This window comes from Rhinopithecus bieti, unplaced genomic scaffold (assembly GCF_001698545.2).
Source record: "Rhinopithecus bieti isolate Rb0 unplaced genomic scaffold, ASM169854v2 scaffold_37555, whole genome shotgun sequence".
NCBI classification, from domain to species: domain Eukaryota; kingdom Metazoa; phylum Chordata; class Mammalia; order Primates; family Cercopithecidae; genus Rhinopithecus; species Rhinopithecus bieti.
In genome coordinates, this window is record NW_016815947.1 from 293,781 (window position 1) to 316,492 (window position 22,712).

At 47.7% G+C, this 22,712-nt stretch overlaps 1 protein-coding gene and 1 long non-coding RNA gene across 6 annotated transcripts in view; both read right to left on the reverse strand.

The window, feature by feature from the left end:
* The window catches only part of GALNT14 (polypeptide N-acetylgalactosaminyltransferase 14), a 235,575-nt gene extending 229,116 nt beyond the window's left edge, over window positions 1–6,459 (reverse strand). For 3 of the 5 annotated variants that reach the window (XR_001881883.1, XR_001881884.1, XM_017854207.1), the window contains exon 1: window positions 5,717–5,799. Coding sequence is in view for 2 of the 5 variants with exons in the window: in XM_017854208.1 (XP_017709697.1) it covers window positions 5,717–5,845 (129 nt within the window). In the remaining 3 variants the exon portion in view is untranslated. Of the gene's footprint in view, window positions 1–5,716 lie in introns of all 5 variants that reach the window. The other 2 variants (XM_017854208.1, XM_017854209.1) reach the window with 2 other exon arrangements.
* A 5,133-nt stretch (window positions 6,460–11,592) lies between these two features.
* On the reverse strand, window positions 11,593–16,736 carry LOC108516626 (uncharacterized). The gene is made up of 2 exons (XR_001881885.1): window positions 14,686–16,736; window positions 11,593–11,810 (listed from the first exon to the last, which is right to left on the reverse strand). It is a non-coding gene; the product is annotated as an uncharacterized LOC108516626 (long non-coding RNA).
* Between the last annotated feature and the right edge of the window lie 5,976 nt (window positions 16,737–22,712).

Here is a 22,712-nt window from a genome sequence, read left to right on the forward strand (position 1 = left end):
AAACTGCCTTTGCAAAAATTATAACAATGAGAAAATTAGGACAGCAAAAGGGAGCTGATCTAACTGACTCCATCTTGCTTCTAACTTCCAAGCTGTCTTTGTTCAATCCTGGGTGTAGGCTGAACTAACTTTGGGAAGAACACTGAAACAAAAATGAAAACAGCCCTTTGCCAAAATAAACCCCCATCTTGCCTGGGGGCCAGACTGCCTTTGCAGGACTAACAAATTAGCCACAAGATTAGAAATGACGGTTTAGGCCGGGCGCGGTGGCTCAAGCCTGTAATCCCAGCACTTTGGGAGGCCGAGACGGGCGGATCACGAGGTCAGGAGATCGAGACCATCCTGGCTAACACGGTGAAACCCCGTCTCTACTAAAAAATACAAAAAACTAGCCGGGAGAGGTGGCGGGCGCTACTCGGGAGGCTGAGGCAGGAGAATGGCGTAAAACCCGGGAGGCGGAGCTTGCAGTGAGCTGAGATCCGGCCACTGCACTCCAGCCTGAGCGACAGAGCGAGACTCCGTCTCAAAAAAAAAAAAAAAAAAAGAAATGACGGTTTAGGAGTCATGCAGCTGGAGGCCACAACATTCTAAACCTCCCCAGTTGCTCCTAGGGATAACATCACTATTGTGAAACCCAAGATTGGTGCTTGAGATATTTTTCAGATCCTACACTGGGTGGATCAAGCTAGTGCCACCCTGGCCCATCTGGTCTTGTGGCCCCCACTCAGGAACTGACTCAGAAGAAGAGGATGGCTTCGACTCCCTATGATTTCATCTCCAACCCTACCAATCAATACTTCCCACTCCCTGGCCCCAAATTATCCTTAAAAAAAAACAAAACAGTCTCTGAATTTTCGGGGAGACTGATTTGAGTAATAATAAAACTCCAATCTTCCATTCAGCCGCTCTGCGTGAATTAAACTCTTTACTGCAATTCCCCTGCCTTGATACATCGGCTCTGTCTAGGAAGTGGGCAACAAGAACCCGTTGGAAGGTTACAAAATTCCCCGGACAGAGTCCAATATGCACATACCGAGCATCAGTAGATTAATAAGGTCTCTCTCTAAAATTCATGACTTTTTTTAATGGGAGAAATTATCTACTAAATGAGGAATAAAATAACAGTGTCATACATTTAAGGCATTGGTGGGATGCAAATGTTACAGAAAGACAAGCTATTTTTTAATGGTGTTTGTTATATTTCTAGTACAGCACCAATACACTTACATGGGCCAGAGGCATTTTATTCAAAGCCTTTACATTTCCAATACCTTCCTCGAAAATTACCCTCAGGCCTACAGTTCTTTTGCTTTTACTAAGCCCTAAGCACCGGGACTATATTTAGTTTCTTGGAAATAAGAGACAAATTTGCTGATATTTTTTAAATTTTAGTCAGTTATTGTATGATTCTCCAAATGGCAAACGAATAATAGGGGGAGAAGAAATTAAAACATTTTTCAGCTACTTTTAAGTGGCATAGTATTTACCATTCAAATACAGTCTGAATTAAAACACTGAATTTGTTACATGATTTTTCAGTTAGAAATTAGAGCTTTGCTGGATAATTGGGGGGGGGGGAGGCAGTAAAAGAATGAAATTAACATTAAAAAGTCCAATTTAAAGAACTCTTTACTTGGGCTATTAATAGAAAGAACGAGCCCTTCTTGAAACTAAGAAAAAAATCTAATAAATTTCCTTAAACCAGGAGTGTAGCAAGCCTTCTTCTCTTCATCTGCACTGGGGTCCAGCAACCAGAGATTTCATTTCATCCTGCCCACTTTGCAGATCCTGTCATTAGGTGAATGGAGATATTTCCTAAGACCATGAGGAAAAGAGAACAATGGCCTGATGGCCCAGAACCAGAACCTGCCTCTCTGAAGGCAATCTGCTCCACAGAATCTAAGGGTCGGGTGGTCCCCAGGCCAGGAGCCCTTAATACAGCTCTTTCCCATCTCTACACCTTTCCAGACTTCTCTGAGTATATTCAAGGGAAGGGAGCCCACTCCCCTTGCTTTGGAAGAAAAGCTGACTCCCTCACCCACGCTGGGAAGATGCCTAGAGGCCTGAGCAGGAAGAAAACCTCTCCAAGGCTTCGGCATGTCCAAGGCAAAGACCTGTCCCCATGATTACATGCTAGGAAAACCTAGAGCACGGAACTTACTCAAAAACCATTTTTTTTCCCTGTGATGGATAGAAGTCCCATCCGAATTCCTACTGTTGAAGAAACAGTCTCTGCACTGGCAAATGCCTCCCAAACCTACGCCTCTGCAACCCCCCATCACAGGGACTCTCCTCATCAGGGTGTGCTCCCTCCAGTGAGGGGAGCTTCCTGTGCCCCACATGGTGCCTTCCAAGGGCAGGGGTGATGTCCCTCTGCAGTAACTCCTGCCTTAGAACCTCCCTTACACAAACCCCCTTGGAGCTCTCTAAGGGTGAGGATGTAGGGATGAGCCATGGGAGCTCTGGGAAGTGGGTGGGGGAATTCCTGCTGTCAATTCAGGCAGTCTCTGGGTTTAACGGCATGGAAAAAGCAAGCAGTGGGCAGTTTCAGGAGGAATCCCATTCCATTCTCGTCCTGATGCTGCCACTTGGACAGCCTGGTTAGCTTGGGCCAAATTTTTCACCTCCTTAATGTCATCTGCATACAAGTACTCTCTTGTCTCCCTTGTGTACTTGTTGTGAGTATTAAATGAATTAATATATGTAAATGGAGTCTGTGACTTTGTAAAGAGAAATGCTCAGGGCTGTTATTTAATATGCACACATAGGCTCACATGGGTTAGGTCCATGAGCACACTCAAGAAGAAAATCATTTGACCATATTTACATGGAGTCAACCAACCACAGTCAACAGACTTGGTATTCCTCATCTAGCTTCCAAATGCCAACCATGAATAGGCTGGTTCAGAATCACATGCAGCCCTGGTAAAAACAGTAATTCTAGAACCTTCTCCCAAACTCACAGAGTCATAATCTCTGTAGTAAGCCCAAAACTATGCATGTTAATGGAGCTCTCCAGGTGATTCTGACATGCAGTCGGGTTTTGGTACCACTGTGCTCCTTTGGACATGTCATACACATTTCCTGTCTACATCAGTCACAGGAAATAAAACTGTTCTGGCGTTACCTAAGGAGTCTCTGTCTTTCTTCCTGTCTTCTCAGGTACATACACACTATAAGATACAGAGTGACGTTCATCCACCAGACACAAAATACATCCACAAATACGCACAATACATATATGTAGACACACAAAGCCACACATACAGGGGGGAAACAGGAAGGAGAAAAACACTAACAACAAGCAAAAAAAGAAGACACCTGATAGTAAAAGGCGTCAAGATTTTCTAAGTCTATAAAAATTCATGGTTATAGAAGGATACAGAAAATGAGGAAAAGAAGGAATAAGATGTTAAGAAAAAGGCAACTGGTTCAAAACTAGAAAACCTCCTCTTTTGTGACTGCACAGTACGATGTCCTGAATCCTGCTACTAAACCACTCTCCACCTCAAAGTACCACTCATGTGTTTGTAATTCTGCCTTGTCCAGGAACTTCAGTGGCCCCCTACCTCCAGGCCAAAGGACAGGGACACAGCATGCTCAGCATAGCAGCCCCCAAACCCAGCACAGAGCCTGGCATACAGCTGCCTGTGATAAATGTGTGCTGAGCACACGCCAGGATAAGAAGAGGCAGGAGAGGAGGAGGGACAAAGAGTGCACAAAGAAGGAAACAGATCTCTCATCCCAGATCCCTGGTGTAAACTAAGAATAAGCAAGCTTAAGGCAATGAGGGTCGAAGCAAAACAGAGAAAGTTCATGTCTCTGCAGGCGTCATTAACTACATCACAGGGAGCAGAATCACCCAGGGAAAAAGAAGAAAAGCTCTCCAGATCTATGGTCAGGGGCTGAGTGAGAAAAGTGATCTAGTGCTATAAAGGTAGTTTGAAGTCATCGATCTGGCCTCGCCACCTCACTGCCTGACCCTCTCCAGGGGTCCTCACACCCACAATATCCTACCCCGCCCAGCCCCTACACACCTCTCTAGACTTTATCCCTCCAACCTCCACACACTTGGTGCTCAAATTATGCCACACTCATACAACGTGCTGTGTCATTCCTCTGAGCCTGTTTCGTGCAGTTAACCTCTACCTGGAATGCCCTTTCTATCTATTGACAAACCTGTTTATCCTTCTCAACTCAGCTCTGTTATGTCCTCCTCCTCCAGGGAGCCCTCAGGCTCCCATGACACCCAGTGCACTGAACCATCTTAGCCCTGTGCACACCTCACATCCTGGTGCAATGAACTCCTCTCCCCCTGGAGAATAAATTCTATCTCTCTCTACTCATAGCACCTAACACACTGCCTGAGCACACAATAGGTGCTACATAAATGCTTGTTGAAATCGACTGAGCACTGGCAAGATTCCGGAACATAAGTGCTAAAAGACTTTGTTAAAAAGGGGAAACCGAGAGGCAACTTGATATACTGGAAACCCTGTGTGTGGAGGTTAGCGTTCAAACCAGTAGAATGACTTAAGGTAAGTGACTTAAAGACCCTGAACCTGTTTTCCTGATCTATGAAACAAGCATATTACCACCCAACTCCTACAACTACTTATGAGGAAGGCACCTACTATGCACCTGGCACACAGTAGGCGCTCCGTACTGTACTTAACTAGTGAGACTCCACCTCCCGCCCACATCTTCCTGTTTTTCAGTCTCCCATTTCCGACTGTAAGCTCCTCCAAGGCTTTTGCCCAGACCCCTAGACGACTGTACTGGACCCAGTTTATAAAGATTGCCTTGCTGGCCAGGAAATCCCCCTTCAGTGTCCCCGGGCCAAATCTGTGAAGAGAAAACTGAAGGCTCCTATGTCACGAAAAACTATGATCAAATAAATTACTATGCCTTTCCTCCTATTGATCTGCCTTTTGTCAACTGATTTCCAGTGAACCTTCAGAGAGCCATGGGGAAGTTTTCCCTTTGCCCCTACAGGGCTCTGAATCCGAAGGTAAGAGTGAACCTATAGGGGGAACCTTCTGGCTCCCTCACAGGAACTGACTGGGCAGGAGTTGGAAAAGCCACTTGGATTGCCATTTCCTCAACTCCCCGCCAATACCAAGGCGTCTGTTTTTACAGGCTCTTTCGTGGTGTTCTGGGCACATTCAACTTCCACTGCCGCTTAGACGGTCGAAACAGTTAGAGAACAGGGATGGCAGCCGCCCGGTAGGCTGCAAGGCGCTCACCCGCAACGCACAGGCGCGGGCGGCGCACCCGGCCTCCGGCCTCCCTAGGTCGGGCCTGGCAGCTGCGGGAAGGAGGTCAGCGTAGCCGCCACACTTCGCCCGGGCGCTGGCACCGGCCGGCCGTGCCGCCCGACCCAACCGCCGGCGACTCTCTGGCAGCGCCCGGAGACCGCCAGCCCCTGGGCCGCCAGTCCGCAGCGCCCTCTCCGCCTCGGGACCCTCGCGCGCAGCTCAAGTTGGGAGCTCCGCTCAGCAGGCGAGCGCGCGCCCACCCCCCACACCCCACTGCCACTTACGCACCCCGCGGGTCCGGAGATGCCCCCGAGCGTTTTAAAATCCAGAGACATCACATGGTAGCCACATCCGGCGGCTGTTACCTGCTCTCAGCACCCAGACCCTCGCCCTGGTTTCCCCGGAGCCCGGAAACCCTGCACGCGGGCTCCGCGCCAGAGAGCCGCCAAGCCGCCTACCTTGGGGGTCTGCACTTCAGGTCCCGTCGGCACCTCCAACTTCCTCTTGGTTACCCAGAAGAACAGCAGCACCGTGATCCAGAGCACCCCGAAGACTGGCAGAACCAGGCGACGAGTCAGGCGCCGCATGGTCCCCTTTGCCTCTTCCTCTCCGCGGCGCTACGTCCCTGGGGCACCCCCCGGCGGTCAGGGTTGGCGGGGCAGGAGTCCTGGCGAGCGCCTCGCTCTGGGGAGCGCCAGACCTAGGATCCGGGTGGAGGGGCGGCGGGATCCTGCAAGGCGCCCTTCCCGCTTTGAAGAGAAGCTAGCCTGGGTGGGGGGCGCGGGGCGACCCGAAACGTGACAGGGAAGGACCGAGGGCAGCCAAGCTGGACGCCCGCTCCAGCGCGAGAAGCGCGGTGGCTGCCTAGATGTTCCCCACGCCGCCACCGCGGCTACTGCCGCCGCTGCCGATAGGGAAACTGACTGGAGCAGCGAGAGGGAGGAATCCGAGGCTGTGCCAAGCACCCCGGGAGGAGCACGAGGGCGGAGGGAGTGAGCCGGGAGGGCGGGCCCGACAGACAGGCCGACTCCGAGCGAGCCCAGGTGGGAGTGAGCGGGGCTCTGAGAGGGGGCGCTACTGCCGCCCGGCGACCGAATTGCTCGGTGCTGTTGCGGGACCGCCCGCGCCGAGCCCTGGGTGCAGCTCCCAGACCATCGTGGGTTGGGGCAAGGCGGGGCGGGAGCGGTGCACTTGGGATGCCCGCCACCCCCCAGCTGCCAGCTGGGACCCAAGGGCCGGCTCGCGCCAGGCGGCGCTGTGCCTGGGAGGACTTTCCCGCTCATCGCGGGGGCTGCACGTGGCGCTCAAGCCAAGGTCCCACCGTCAAGGTACTTGTTCTACCACAGCCAGCGCTGGGATCCCAGGGTGCCGTCAGTGCTGCTGCCCCAACCCCGCGGTTCATCTGCCTGGCCACTGAGGGCCAAGGCCGCGTTCAGCCAACCCTGCAGGGTGTTTCTATGCCTGCCTGCAGGTGCCTGGTAACTTTTACTGCTTAATGGAAGGAAAGCTGAGCTGGTCTAAATTTAACTTTAAAGATATCCTTTAAAAAATTAAGGCGCAATTATCTCCTATGAAGGTTTTCTCTCCCTGTAAGCATCAGGGCTTTGTGCTTTCAAAAAAAGAGGTCCAAAGTTGGAGCAACCACTTGGGATTCTTGGAAAGTGACCCTGGGCAGGGGGATACTGGGTGCAGAGGGTGATCTTTCAAAAGCCCCTTTTCCCAAGGTCCTTTGGGAAGTGCATCCCCCTCCCACTTGCAGATTAAAACCGCTTGGATCTAGAAGCAAAGCAAATTCTGACTCCAATTCCCATGTAGGCTCAAGTAGGCTGGAATCATGGCCAGATCATTGACCAGAGAGTACTGACCTAGCTGTCACACTCACTGTGTGAGTCTTGGGTGAGTCATTTACCTTCCCCCAGCCTTCGATTCCTCATCTGTAAAATGGAGAGAAAATACCTCCTCTGACAAGCAGATGAGTAGTGGTGAAAGCTGAATGCAAGGTGCTGGTGTTATCTGAGCACTCAAAGGGGAGAAAACCTTGCTCTGTCCAGGGAGCAGAGGCAGCAGGAACCATGCCATTTTTGTTGGTGGGTTGCTTGCTTCATCCAGTTTCTTGGAGAGGTGAAAATGATACACCCACTGTGGCAGCCACCATCCTCCCTGCCCCTCTCTCCCCACAGAGCTTAGTGTAGGGGAAGCTCCCATACCTCTGTGCAGGTGAGACAGCTGTAAATCAGGGCTCCAGAATTCCTTCTCCAATAAGATGTCTCCCCAAAGACGTGTACTGAGAAATGGAGGCATCTACTCAAAGCCTCCTGTTTTGGGTACCTTATCTTTCAGCCACAGGGAAGTCCTGCCTCACAACCCCAGAGAGTTCTTGACTGAGCTGTAGATAAGTTTGGGGTTGAGAACCGCAGTTGAAATTAAACAGCCCAGAAAAGGTGAACACTGTTGCCAGCCCTTTCAAGATTTACCTGCGCTCTAAGACCATCACACAGAACCCCAGGATTGATCTAGCATTTGCCTTTATCAGAACTCTGCACACTGAAAGTTGGGAGCAGGCTCCCCAGCCAATGCTTTGGCCCAGTAAAGGGCCCAGGTAAATGACCATCATGGGAGGAGTAGGGGGAGCAGCAAGAGAACTCACCTCTGCAGCATCCCAAGCACTTTGGACCTCTTTCAGGAGCCTCACCCTGGACCTGCAGGTTCGGGCCTACAAAGCGTTCTGCTGCAGGCTCTGCAGGGGACCCCCCAGGCAAGCTGCTGAGCTGCTGTTGGCTCCAGGCAGAAGCTGCAGCACAGGAGGCCATTGCTCAGTGCTTTGTAATACCGCTTCTGAGTAACAGATGGCAGACAGTTACACAAGAACACCGCCAAGCTTTTGAGATGGTGCAGCACCACCACACTGCTGAGATGCTGAGGTGCCTCATTCTGACTGTTTGGCAAATGGGGAAACTGAGGCCCTGGGGTGAAGGCAGCTCCATGCAGGGCCTGCAATGTCTCAGAGAGTGGGAATTTCCTTCCAGGAATGATTTTCTTCTCAAATCGTTATTTTGTCCTCTACTCAAGTGAGGAAGACTTCCTGGGCCTATGGAAGCTGTCAAGGGAATCCAGTTTTGCTAGGTGTCATTAGCTGATCCAGCTAGAGATCATATCAGTTTAGGTTGTCAAACCAGTAAATGTCGTTAGGACTGAAGTAGATTTCAAGTGGGACTTCAAACATCTGGAAGTGAAGTGAGTGTCCATGTGTGGGGTCCAGTTCTGTAGGTCTCTCCAGGCACCCAGTCTATCCAGGGGTCCCCCATGCTCAGGAATAGATTTGAAACTCTTTAATAACCAGCTTTAAGCCTAGGCAACATAGCGAGACCTTGCCTCTAAAAACAACAACAACAAATAGCCAGGCAAAGTGGCATGTGTCTGTAGTCCCAGCCACTTGGGAGGCTAAGACAGGAGGATTACTTGAGCCCAGGATTTTGAGGCTGTGGTGATCTCACCACTGCACTCCAGCCTGGGTGATGGAGCGAGACCCTGTCTCAAAAAATGAATAAATAAAATAACAAGCTTAAGTAATGCAGAGTATGGCTGATCCCAGCGGGGGATTAGCTATCATTGGCGATTAATCCAAGTTACTTTTTTCTTATCACAGCCAATATGGGGAAGAAAAGCTCCTAGCAAAAGATTTAACATGGCAGGAAATGAAAAAAATAAATACACTCTGAACTAGTACTCTCCTGGTGCCCTAAAACAGATCTGCCTCCTCAGTCTTGATATTGTGGAGCCAAGCTCCACATTTCTCTGGGTCTGTGGTTTCCCATCTGCAATGTCATGTTCTCTCAAAGACCCTCCCAGCTGACGCATTTAGGGTTCTGACCTTTCTTGTCTTGGATCAGGACCTTCTTTATCACTCCTGTTGTTGGCGAGTTCTGTGTAAGCTGTTCTCTCCTCACAGCCGAAGACATTAGAGAGCAAATTGGATGCTGGAGCAGATGTGAGTCATTCATATTAGTATAAAAACTATGGAATGAAACCCATTACGGCCCGGAAAGCAGTGTAAAGCAGCATATGGAGCAAATGCAAGCTGGAAGCAGGAGGAAGCTGTGAAGTCCGATGCATATGCTCTGCGGTGGCTTTTGCTGTGGATTCTCACACTTCGCTTCTCATTTCCTGTAGCCGTCTCCCCGTCATTCTCGCTCAGCCCACTGCAGAGGTTGCAGCCTTTGTTCCTTTTGCATCAGATTCTCCAAGTCCCTCCTCTCTGCCCACTGAGTGACTTCAGGGAGGCTGTGTGTGTGCTAGTGACTGTGTGTTTGCATCTTGCCATCTGCACACTTATTAGACCTGTCACAACCAGCGAGACACCCTCTGTGCCAACCTAATGAAATTTCGCCCACAGAGGCCCAGACAGTTTTCTGTTGAGGTCTTTACCTCTTCTGGGCCATAGGGGAAGGTAAGCGGTAGCAGGGCAGATTGCAGCACAGTGAGAAGATGAGCCGCACACATGCTGGCCCAGCCCTGGCAGGGTTCCCCAGCAGCAAAAAGAGCAGCAGTGAAAATTCAAAGATCTGTCTGTCTTTATTCCACAGTTATACAGATACAGGTCTTTGGGCTGACTCCTGCAGTTGACTCTGTTCAAGTTCTCCACTGTAAATAATACATCAGCCCCCCTTTCCTCTGTGTTCCTCTCCATTTTCCTTGCCACTGTAGATCCTGTCAAAACCGCATGTCCCGGGTCTCCTGCAAGGCTTTCTTATAGAGTGAGTGATGGAATAGTTCAAACCACGTGGTGAATGAGGATGAGCTATTACCAACCCCTTACCTCATCTTTCTGCCACATCGGTGCACCTTTGTCAAAAAAATAAAGCCAGCTGGATTTTCCTCTCATCTTTGATGGGTAGATGGGTGGCTTTATCTAAGGGATCTGACAGTCACCTTTCTGGATCTTTCTCTTTCCGTTGAACAACTCCTTTCACCAGCCCACTACCCTCAACTCCTCTCCCTCCTTTTATTCTTATATTCGATTCCTTGAAAGGGATCTATATCTTTGCATTTCAAAAGCCTGCTTCTTTTACTGTTTGAAATGCCCCAAACTTTCTTTGTTCCTCACCCAAATGCCAAGTGTAAAACTTAATACTGCTACAATGATATGTCTTTGCTGGTTGTGTAAAGTGGTTTGATCTTCATTGATGGTGCCCTGTGGTGATCTGAGAAATTTCCCCCACCTCCCCCCGCCCCCATAGAATATGCAAAGTTCTAGCATGAAGGTATGACCCAGTTTGCCTAAAGAAAATAAAAGAGACCTGCGCAGTGGCTCACACCTGTAATCCCAGCACTTTGGGAGGCCGAGGCAGGCGAATCACCTGAGGTCGGGAGTTTGAGACCAGCCTGGCCAACATGGCGAAACTCTGTCTCTTCTAAAAAATACAAAAATTAGCTGGGCATGGTGTCAGGCACCTGTAATCCCAGCTACTAGCTACTCGGGAGGCTGTGGCAGGAGGACGGCTTGAATCTGGGAGGCGGAGGTTGTAGTGAGCTGAAATCGCGCCATTGCACTCCAGCCTGGGCAACAAGAGTGAAGCTCCATCTCAAAAAAGAAAAGAAAAGAAGAAAAAGAAGGAAAAGAAAAGAAAAAGAAAATTATTTCCCTTGAATTATCTAGAGGAGACTCTGAAAGAGGGCAGCACAGGTGAAGAAATAGATCTAAGGACAGATGTCACTCCCCAGGTCCCCAATTTCAGACAGCCAAATCTGAGAGCCACCTGCATTATCTCTGACAAAGACAGTGTTTCCTGTTAAGCTTAAGCTGAGAGGCATGAGTGAAAGGTAGAAGTGGGCAGGAGACCTCAGATCCAAGAAGGAATAGAGAACTGTGATGGGGCCTCTCCAGTCTGGATAGGACTTCAACAGCAAGAGGAGCCAAGCATACCCCAGGAGTGGACGTGGGACAATCCAGTATAACCTATAGTGGCCGATGGCAGATTTTGTCATCAAGTCACTACTAGATATTGCACATTGAGCAGGGTGGCTTTATGCCCCAGTTTGCTTGGGAAAATCCTGGTTTATTCTGATTTTTCTGGCATAATTATTAATACTGCATCATTTTACTTTCAATAAATTTCTATTTTAGACAATAAATTAGAGGCCACTGTAATGAACAGAAGGACTTCTGGTGATGGTTCTAGAAGGAAACTTGATTTTCTTAGAGGAGTAAAAATGTAGGTTTGCTATTTAAGTTCTTTTGTGTGTGTGCTGAACTTGGGATACTCTAAATGTTCATGTGGGACATTATTCTAAATAAACAATAGGCAAGATGATTATCCAAAGAACAGACAATTTGGACAAATGAAGCCAGCTTTAAGTAACTAAGGAAGTCATTAGGTTGCGCATATCAGTCAATGACAGTCTTATCCTATCCACCCAGCTGAAGATGTTTTACCCATGTTGCAGCTCATGGAAGCAGCCAGGTAGAAGCACACTGTCTCTTTGAAGGGCAAGGGATTCCTGACACCAGACACCAATCATTCTTCCAACAACCTCTTCCTCTCACTCACATACCTACATGGGCCATGAAAGTAACATGAATGAGTGAAATGGGATAGGGTCAGGGGAAAAACAGCATAAACACAATGACAACAACTGCTATTGTTGAAACCACTATTCAACCTTCATGTTGAGGACACAGTAGGGAGTAGTGGGGTCCACACTGGACTAGCAAGGAATCAGCTCCAACTCATCATTGCCAGTGCAAATAAAGTGTTGCCAGAGTTTTCCAACCTCTCAGCAAAAGCCTAAGTCCAGATAATGATGTGAAACCTTCTGGAATTTAACTGTTATCAGCGAATTCAATCACCCCCACCACCAGCCCACCAAAACATTGGATGGGCTAAATAAACAGGTCTGCAGTCTGAATCCAGCCTGCTGCTTGCCAGTTTGCAACCTCTACTCCAACCACTAGTGTTTCCATAAGCACTGAAGTTTTCCTGGTCTCCATTTTCTAATGTGGGAACAGATCTACCCAGCCAGGATGAAGGGGAAAGAGTGCACCAGATTAAATTAGGAGGGGCCTTGGACTCTAATGTAATTCAATCCTCCTCATTTTGTTAATGAGAAAAGTGGAGCACAGAGAAATTGCACGAACTGCCAACAGCAGGATGAGTTCATTGGTAAACTGTGGGCTACAACATATCAGATTACCCAACATTGCTCCCAAGTGACATCCCTCACTAAGTTTCACAGGACAAGTGAATCAGGGAGCTGAGGCATTTCTATGGTGGGGTGGGGAGGCTGCTAAGCCCAGAAGTTTCTAGGTAATGAGCAAAACAATGAACAAAGACACTGTGACCAAGACTCTGGGCAATTTGCTGTGAGGAATACAAATAAATAAGGCCTTTTCCAGCTCTTCTAGAAAATGTAAGCTGGTGACTTGAACAAAGGCTTGAGTGTTAAAAGATCTGGTCCTTCCTCTTGGGTTTCTGTTGAGTAATGTTGAGCCTTAGATAGAGGCGCTTCAGTCCACCTGAGAAATAGATACATTGCAACAGTAAAGTCACTTTTGCAGCTATGCACTGCACCTGTCTTCAGTTTCCCTCTCTAAGTGCTGTGCAAATGTTAATTAAACATAGATTATTTGAGAAGTGCTTTCAGCGTTTGAACTCAACTGGGCTGCATCAGATGATGATATTAATATCATTCCCCTGTTGGCAGAATGCTGTTTTTTAAAATAAAAACTCTTTTCTTTTACAGTTTTGCCATACAGACAATTTATTTTGCCCATCCTCTGGCTATTTCACCTTTTGTGTCATCATTTTCATGAGACAAGTGAAAATAATATTTCTCTTATGCTCCAAAGAGCCAAATCCCTTTTTCTAGCTTGATCCGAAGAAGGCCAGTTGGAGCAGTAATGGGAAAACGCCTGATGTACAGTTCAAGTGCAAATCCTCAGGGAGAAATAATGCATCTCTTTGGGGAAAAAAATAGCTTATACTTATGAGGTAGGAGATTTTCAATTTATAAAGGTTTCCTATTTCTTTCAATTGCCAGGATAACTGCATTCCAAAAAGGTTGGGCTTCTCCCATATAAGACAGAACTGCTCTCTTAGATCTGGGATGTAGATTTAAAAATGATGAGTGATAAGCATCCTTCTCCATGCCCTGGACCACTCCCCTGGGGGTTTTAAAGCAGTGCAGATCATAGGGTTAAAATCCATTACCCAGAGAGATGGAAAAGTTCCTCTCAGTGATTTCTTCCCCTATCACTGCTCTCAGGCCCGAATTCCAAATTATTGATTTCCTTAATAACTAAAAAATCTTTTAATTAAACCAGGCATCCTCTCCTTGCAAACTGTTTTCTTGGATGACATCTCTTGGTTAATTAAAGGTTAAGCCGCAAAGACGCTATTACATAAGAAAGGGAAGCTGCCTTATGGGGTGCTGGAAGGATCCTGCTGATTCCTACTGCAGAAAAGAAGGCTATGCCAGAGAGCTGCCTCTTGTTTTCTTTACAGCACGTTTCCTTTCTTAGAGGCCCCAGAAAGTGTTAATTCATAAAATAGACAAATGGTTTGGTGAGAGGGGGTAATTTTTCTGTTTCCTGAGGTTCAGTTTTCTCCTATTCATGCTTGCCTGGTAAGTGGTTTCATCGAGTGTTCTTCATTAAAAACATCACTCATTTTTATCACGATTCACTGATGCTGAACAAAACATTTTGACTTTTCATCCAAAATTCTGAGGTAGTTATACATTTGGTAATCAAAGAAAAACGAATAAAACCTATTTCACCCATCAGTAACATGTAGCACCACCCTCTATAACAGAATGTACCAAGGTTCTAACAAGAAGGAAAAATCCAATATTATATATATGATACTATATATTATATGATTTGCACATATATATATATAAAAATAACTATATAGTATATCTAATAAGTAATATAGTATATATACTATGTTGTTGTTCACTGTGTAAATTGCCCTAATTCATTGACCTTTTCTTTTTCTTGTTCATTTTTTTCTAACCAGGACTCTAGTTTTAAAATGTATAGAACAGAGTATGGTGTTAGAACGTACTATGAACTTTTCCTCATGCAAAGCTAAATATCTCTTAAATTAGGAACCAAATCCATGACCTTGATTTTGTTGTCATCATAGTTTAAAACACTGGGTCTCAAACCTAGATATACATTAGAATTATCTCTTGTTATTGCTAAGAGTCACATGCCACTGCCTCACCCTAAGCCTGCTGAAATTTTATGGATGATGTCTCTAGGCACCCAAGTTTGGGAACCACTGATCTAATCAATACCTTCAAGTCCAATCAGTTCCACCTGTAGGCCTCCCTGGACATGGGAAAGATGGCGTACTGTTTCAATATTTCAGACTAACAGACAAATCAGACTGTCAAAACAAAGCAAGGGAAAATAGAACCTCACCACTATTTCAGAGGAAAAGTGGTTCCAATTCTGATGAGACACCAAGGAGGAAATTTGAAAGATTTTCTTTTATTTTCGTCTTAATCTGGAACCAGGAGCATAGACAATCCCATGTCATAATCAGTCACATGGAGAGACCACTCACAGACTGTCATTGGTCACACGTTCTACAGCTCTACATCAGTGGTTCTCAAAACATTAGAGAGAATCAGAGTCATTGGAAGAATTTATTTTATAGGCTACTTTATTATAAAAATTTTCAAATATATAGAAAAATAGAACAATAGTATATTCAACACCCACACATGTAATATACCTAGATTCAAAAAATGTTAATGTTTTTCCATATATGTATGTGCCCACATATGCATGGGTTTATAATTGCTGAACCATTAAAAGGTAAATTACAGATGTCATAATATATAACACTTAAATAATAACCCTAAACAACCCAGAAGTACTTCAGCATGCATTCCCCAAATTAATAACATCTGCCAACATAATCACAGCACCATTATCACACCTAAATGAATTTAAAATAATGTCCTATGATCATATAACACCAATTTTTAAGAAACTTCAAAAGGCAAAACAAAATAAAACAGCAAAGCTTCCAGAGTCAGATTCCTAAAATCTTTGATCCAGTTAGGTGATGCTTCGTGAAACGCTACTGTACATGACTGACTAATGAAGAATGTGTCTTTCCAGTAACTGAAAAGAAGTTCATTTTTTTGTGTGTGCTTAAAAATTGCTTGGCTATTTGCATGGTACTTAACAGTCACAATTTTATTAGATGCTCTTAGCGATGCTACCCTAAGGGAGATAGAGTGATGATAAAACTGGGGCCCAGGGTTATTGAGACCAGCCCAGGTTTTCTAGGTAGCTAGCAGTGGTGGGGGGATTCCAACATTGGCGTAATGGAAGGAACACCAGGCTGGGAGTCTGAAACCGGAATTCTGGTTTTCTCTGTGCTCCCAACTCTGCCTATGTAACTTGGGGCATTGGACAAAACCTCTCTGGACTTTCATGTCTTCTTCTAAAAAGTGAAGAACTAAATCAGTGGTCTCCAAGAGACTTTCTATCTGGATCTTTCTTTCATTCAATACATTTCTGACTTCTTTACTAAAACTCTTCATTCATCTCCATTTGGCCCCGTAGCAAATTTGTACAGGGGCTTATCAAGTCATAAAGGAAATACCCAATATTAGAATATTGGTGAGAAACACATGAATTTGACAAAAATCTTACCACTTGCTATGGGCAAGTACAGCAGAATGCTGAGCGTCTGCCTGTGATGCTTGCTGTCTTCAGGCAGCCCATTAGAGAAAAGAGTGAGTACCTACAGAGATACAGGAGCCCAGGCCTCCTCTTCCTCACTCCCTTAAAAGAAAACTGCAAAAATTGAAGAGCACATCCCTGGCAAAGTCAACAACTCCTAAATGTAAAGGATAAGTTCCATTAACTACTCCCATTTCATTTCACAGTTGATCCCTGCTTCCCTAGCCTTCCCTGTATTGCAAGAGCTCAGTGTTTCCCTAAACCTTTACCAGGTCCACTGACATCTCCCAGCACTGGTCCACCACAGACCGGGGGGCTGGTGGGTGAGGACCAGAGCTGTTTAAAATTATTCCCTTGGGGAGACTTTCATTTCAGATGTATTGTGTGAATTTTTTACAACCAGAACATAGTCATGCATTCCTTGTGTGATTAAAAATAAATAATTAAAACCCTTGACGGCTGATGGGTTTTTCTTGGGACTCTCAAACACAAAGTAATCTCCAGGGTGCAGCAAATGACCCTGCAGTTTTCACTAGTGTGTGGGGTGTGTGTGTGACAGAGAGAGAGACAGACACACACACACACACACACACAGAGAGAGAGAGAGGCGAGGGGGGAATTCGGGGCAGAGAGGTGGTATGAGATCCCATTTATAGAAACTGAATGGAAATGGCCCATTGATGCTAATACAGCAACAATAATAATGTGTAAGCCCTTAGATATAGATCATGTTTACATTAAGAGGCAATATGAAAACTAAGGTTAGAAAATCATGGTAGAAACTGGGCCAGTAGTTCAAGGTGTGAAAGAAAGATGTGGAGTAAAGAACCAACTGTCCTACTTCATATTATCTCTCTCTCTCTCCTTTCTCTGTGTATCTCTCCTTTCTCCTGGCCTCTCATGACCTCTTTTATATCATCTCTCCCTACCAGACATGGAACCCCCTCATAACTTCACTCATGACACGCCCCTGCCACAGGTTCTCTGAGACAATAACGGTGCTCATTGAACAGGTTCCTTCTTCAAAAGTCCTCTTTTCTCACTAGGAAGTTCACCATTACCAGCTGACTGTCTTTGTCCTTTAGGGACAGAACTTGCCAGCAGTCAAGGTGATCACCTGAGACAAAGCCCAGCAGTCTCGCAGAGGGGAGTTAAGATCCAGAGCTTTCTCTCCATGAATGAGTCACACTCCCTAGGGAGGAACCTTCATCATGGAGAGCAGATCAGGCTGTGACCTTACAGATCACCTGGCTGATGCCCTGATTCTCCAGCCTGCCCTCAGGAAGTCTCTGGGTGGTCTGGCTTCAGTAACATCTCCCCACTCCTGGGCAGGATCAGCTGAGAAGGTCACTGTCCCTCAAAACAATGGATCTGGAAAGGACATGTTTGAAAACCTCAGGACTGAATAAAAGGCATTCAGAACAATGAAGGTAAAGAGGGGCCAGGCAATGCCAGCCAAGGCGGTGCTGAACACAGTGTGGAGTCAGCTCAGCTCATAAGGACTAGAGTCAGAGGCTAGTGTTCTGATCCCAACTCTGCTATCAACTGACAGCAGACTTTTGCCAAACGACTGAATCTTTCTGGCCCCAGTTTCCCCAGTTTGGAGTTGGCCAGAGAGACCTCATTTTCTTCTTTTTTTTTTTTTTGAGACGGAATCTCACTGTCGCCCAGGCAGGAGTGCAGTGGCCGGATCCCAGCTCACTGCAACCTCTGCCTCCCGGGTTTACGCCATTCTCCTGCCTCAGCCTCCCGAGTAGCTGGGACTACAGGCGCCCACCACCTCACCCGGCTAGTTTTTTGTATTTTTTTTTTTTTAGTAGAGACGGGGTTTCACCGTGTTAGTCAGGATGGTCTTGATCTCCTGACCTCGTGATCCGCCCGTCTCGGCCTCCCAAAGTGCTGGGATTACAGGCTTGAGCCACCGTGCCCGGCCGAGACCTCATTTTCTACCCTGGGATTTGCTACTCATTAATTGTGTGACTTGAACATATTATGTAACCTTTCTAGTCTCAGTTTCATCATCTGGCATTAAGAGTATCTTTTTGCAGGGTTGTTGTCAGGCTTTAGAGATAATGTATACAAAGCACCTGGTACCGAAGGTAATCAATAAACTAGTCATCCATTACTGTTGCTCAGGACTATGTGATGAAGGTGAAGCTATCACTTGCAGGGCAACCATCACATCACGTCTTTTGCGCCTTTATACCCTCACATCTTAGTTACAATGTTGGGCATATTGAAAATGCTCAACACTATGGTTTTTCAACAACATCTTAAAAAGTGAGCATTGCCTTCCACTTTGGGACCCCTGCAAGAGGAAATATGAAGTGGGCTCTGGAAATAGAGCACTAAACCCACCCCTCACTGACTATGTCACTGCTGTAGCTCTGGTGGGCATGTGACTTTTGTTTGGCTGCCTCCATCTGAGCTACTTTCTATCTTGGGGGAATTTCCCCACTTTGATGAGAGACTGAAATAGCCTTTGCCAACAGAGTTGAAAAATACCAGCTACTTCCTTTCCTAGCCTTCCTTGCAGCTAAAGCCCAGATTTACACTCTGCCAATCAAGCCTTGGCACCAAACTTTTTACCTTAGAGCTGGTGAGACAAAAGAGAAGTGGGACTGGTGACAGAGTAAAGGTCTAATTCCTGGTGCAAAAGAAGCACAGTGTCGGCAGCAAGAGCAGAAGCAGTCCAGCAGAGTTCCGGAATAGAAGTGGCAGTGCTGCAGATACTGGCATGCAGTTCTCTATGAGAGTAGCCGTCGTTCCCTCATCACACCAGTTCAGCTGTCCGGTGTTAGGATCCCCTCTGGAAGCTTAGCCCTGGTTCTCTGTGAGCACCTCAAAATCTTTTTAATATTCTGTTCCTGCTTTACCAGCCAGACGCATCTTCAATTGTTTGCAAATCAACATTTTTTTTTCAAGACAGAGTCTCGCTCTGTCACCCAGACTGGGGTGCAGTGGGGTGATCTCGGCTCATTGCAACCTCCGCCTCCCAGGTTCAAGCAATTCTCCTGCCTCAGCCTTCTGAGTGGACGAACGGAGGGAAGATGGCGCAGTTCTGGGTTCTTCACCGTCAGCTTTCCCGCGCCTTGGAAAGACACAGGTGGACTGTGCAGGCACAACCCGACCTCCGACGGAGAAAAACTGGAACCCGCCTAGCCACGCCCACTGCCCGGCCCCCGACCCGCCTACGTCCCGCCCACTGCCCTCCCACTCCCAGGCCCAGGACATAAAAGCCGCTCCCAGCTGGTGCACTGCGTACACTTCCTCAGCCCTCAGTCCTGTCGGGACTGTAGGAACTCCGCCCGAGAGCTCCACCGGATGACTCCCCCGCCCGAGAGCTCCACCAGATGACTACCCCGGCCTCCCCTGCCGGAGACCGATGGACCTCACCCCTCCCCCACACCTTCTTTCCTGAAGCTGGGGACCAAAATAAATGTGCAGTTTTGCTCCTAGCCTTGCCTACTCGCTGGTCATTTAATACTCACCCTGGTTTCCTAGAAAGCAAATCAGCTTCCTGGAAAGCAAATCAGCTTCCTAGAAAGCAAATCAGTTTCCTGGAAAGCAAATCAGCTGGTTCCGAAACCCGGGAGGAGACCCCTCCTCTCCTCAGGCCCTGAGGATTGAGGAACCTCCTCCTGATCCACGCCGCTGATGGACCAGGACCTGAGACCCACTTCCCTCACTCTCACGGCCTCTCTGGGGTAAGTGCCCTTGTCTCCTCTTTACCGCCCTCGGCCAAAAATCCTGTGCAGGTCCGAGGCCCACTTTTGAGCCACCAAGTGGCTCGGGAGACCCGTTCAGGATGGAGACGTCCGCCTGAAGGTAATCTCCACCTTGGCTCCAAGAGCCTCAGTCTGTCTCTGCTGGTTCCAAAGGACGCTTTGAAGCCAAGCAGAGATCCACTTCCACTTCCATTGTGTCCATTGTGCAAGTAAAGAGGAAACAAATGGGAAACCCCCAGTCCAAATTTCCAAAGAGCACCCCTTTAGGGTGCCTCCTAGCCAATCTAAAAACTCTACAACTCGAACAAGACCTCAAAAGAAAGTGGTTAATTTTCCTCTCCACTGTGGCGTGGCCCCAATACAAACTAGACAATCAGTCTCAGTGGCCACCAGAGGGCACCCTAGACCACAATGTCTTAACCGACCACAGCAATTTCTGCCAGCGACTAGGCAAGTGGTCTGAAATTAATTACATACAAGACTTTTGGGCCTTAAGCTCTCGTCCCGACCTGCCCTATACTCCTCCTTCTCTCCCCGCTCTCTCCACCCCCTCCCTTCCTTCCTAGACTCCTCCTCCTCCCCCCGTCCAGACTCCTCCTTCCTCCTCCTTATCTACTAGTAATCCACTCGGTCCCGTGCCTCCTTCGGGGCCCCCAACTGGCTGCCTTGGGTCCCCTATCTCTGCCCACACCCGCTCTAAGTGCCCTGCTGACACCCCCACTCCTGCCCCACACCCTCCTACAGTGTTAGCGCCTTTGCGAGAGGTAGCTGGGGCGGAGGGGGTAGTCAGAGTACATGTCCCTTTTTCACTGGCTGACCTTTCCAACATTGAGAAGCGTTTAGGGGATTTCTCAGCTAATCCCACTGTATACATAAAGGAATTTAGATACCTTTGTCAGGCCTATGACTTAACTTGGCATGACCTCCAGGTTATCCTAACCTCTACCCTAAACCCTGAGGAGCAAGAGCGCATCCTAGCAGCCGCCAGGCAGCACACCAACCAACAACATTTAACTGACGCCACCATTCCACTAGGGGAGCAAGCAGTCCCCCCGGCAGACCCAGACTGGGACTACCAGGTAGGCCAGCCTGGGCGCCATAGGAGAGACATCATGGTCCAGTGCCTGTTGGCTGGTATGCAAATGGCTGCAAATAAGGCCCTAAATTTTAACAAATTAAAAGAAATTTCTCAAAATCCGGAAGAAAATCCAGCCGCATTCCTAAATAGGCTAACTGAGACTAACCCAATATACCCGGCTAGATCCGGCCTCCCCCACAGGGGCCACCATTTTGGCATCTCATTTCATTTCCCAATCAGCTCCTGATATTTGCAAAAAACTCCAAAATGTGGAAAATGGCCCCGAGACACCAATACAAGACCTAGTTAAACTAGCCTTTAAGGTCTATAATGCCAGAGAGGAAATGGCTGAGGCACAGCGGCAGGCTCGCCTCAAACAGAAGGTACAGCTCCTAGCGGGGCTTTACAGCCCAGTCGTAACCCCAAACCAGAGAGCACACACCCCGCAGACTCCAAGGCTAAAAAAGGAGCCTGCTATAAATGCGGCGAGGCAGGACACTATGCCAACAGGTGTCCACAAGGCCCCCGAGCCCCAACACAGCCTTGCTATAAGTGCAAGGCGTCAGGACACTGGGCCAGCGAATGTCCTAACCCTCGTCCACCAGCAACCCCCTGCCCTGCTTGCCAACAGGAAGGACACTGGAAGTCTGATTGCCCCACCCTGAGAACAGGTGCCACGTCTCAACGTGACCCCCTTTCCCAGGATCCTGGGAGCTCCTTCCAGCTCCTACATCTGGACGACGACAACTGAAGTTGCCGAGACTCGGGGACCCCCATCACCCTCACTGAACCACGGGTAACTCTCCTGGTAGCGGGTAAGACAATTTTTTGATCGACAGCGGGGCTACCTATTCTGTTTTGCCATCCTTCTCTGGACCTAGCCTTCCATCCAATATCTCCGTAGTAGGAGTAAACGGAAAGCCATCCACTCCGCGAAAAACTCCTCTCCTTAATTGCTGCCTGGCCAACAACTACTTTGCGCACTCGTTCCTCATTATACCCTCATGCCCTACCCCCTTATTAGGCCGAGACATCTTGAGCACCTTAAAGGCCTCCATATCCATTCCCACCACCTCATCTACTCGAGTCCCTTCAATCCCCTCATGACCTGTTGTTAATGCTTTGTGCATGCGCACATGTTCCTCCTATGCCACCCCCACCCCCACCCCCCATCTTCCCAATTTTTGTACACCCTCAAGTGTGGGACACTTCCATCCCAGTCATAGCGGCCCACCACCCACCAGTTCTTGTCAAGCTCAAAGACCCCACTCGTTTCCCAAACCGCCCCCAATTCTCTCTCTCTCCGACACATCTACAAGGTTTAAAGCCAATTATCACGTGGCTACTTAGTCAACATATTCTTGTCCGCACCCATTCCCCCTGTAATACTCCAATACTTCCAGTCAAAAAGGCAGACGGAACGTGTAGGTTAGTACAGGATCTTCGGCTAGTCAATGAGGCTATCCGTCCAACGCACCCTGTAGTTCCCAACCCTTACACCCTTCTGTCCCATATCCCCACCAATTCTACTTATTTTACTGTGCTAGACCTTAAGGATGCTTTCTTTACCATACCCCTACACACAGACTGCCAGTTCCTTTTTGCTTTCACATGGGAAGACCCAGACACACACACCTCCACTCAACTGACGTGGACAGTCCTCCCACAAGGGTTCCGGGACAGCCCCCACTTCTTCGGTCAGGCCTTAGCAAAAGACCTGGCCTCCTGCCCCCTCACTAATAGCAAAGTTCTGCAGTATGTAGATGATCTCCTAATCTGTAGCCCTACCAAACAAGACTCTCTTCTAGACACTGCAACTCTCCTCAACCATTTAGGCTCACTAGGTTATAGGGTATCTAAACACAAGGCCCAAATTTCTCGCCAAACCGTCACATACTTGGGAATTGAAATCACCCCAACAACCCGGTCACTAACGACTGACT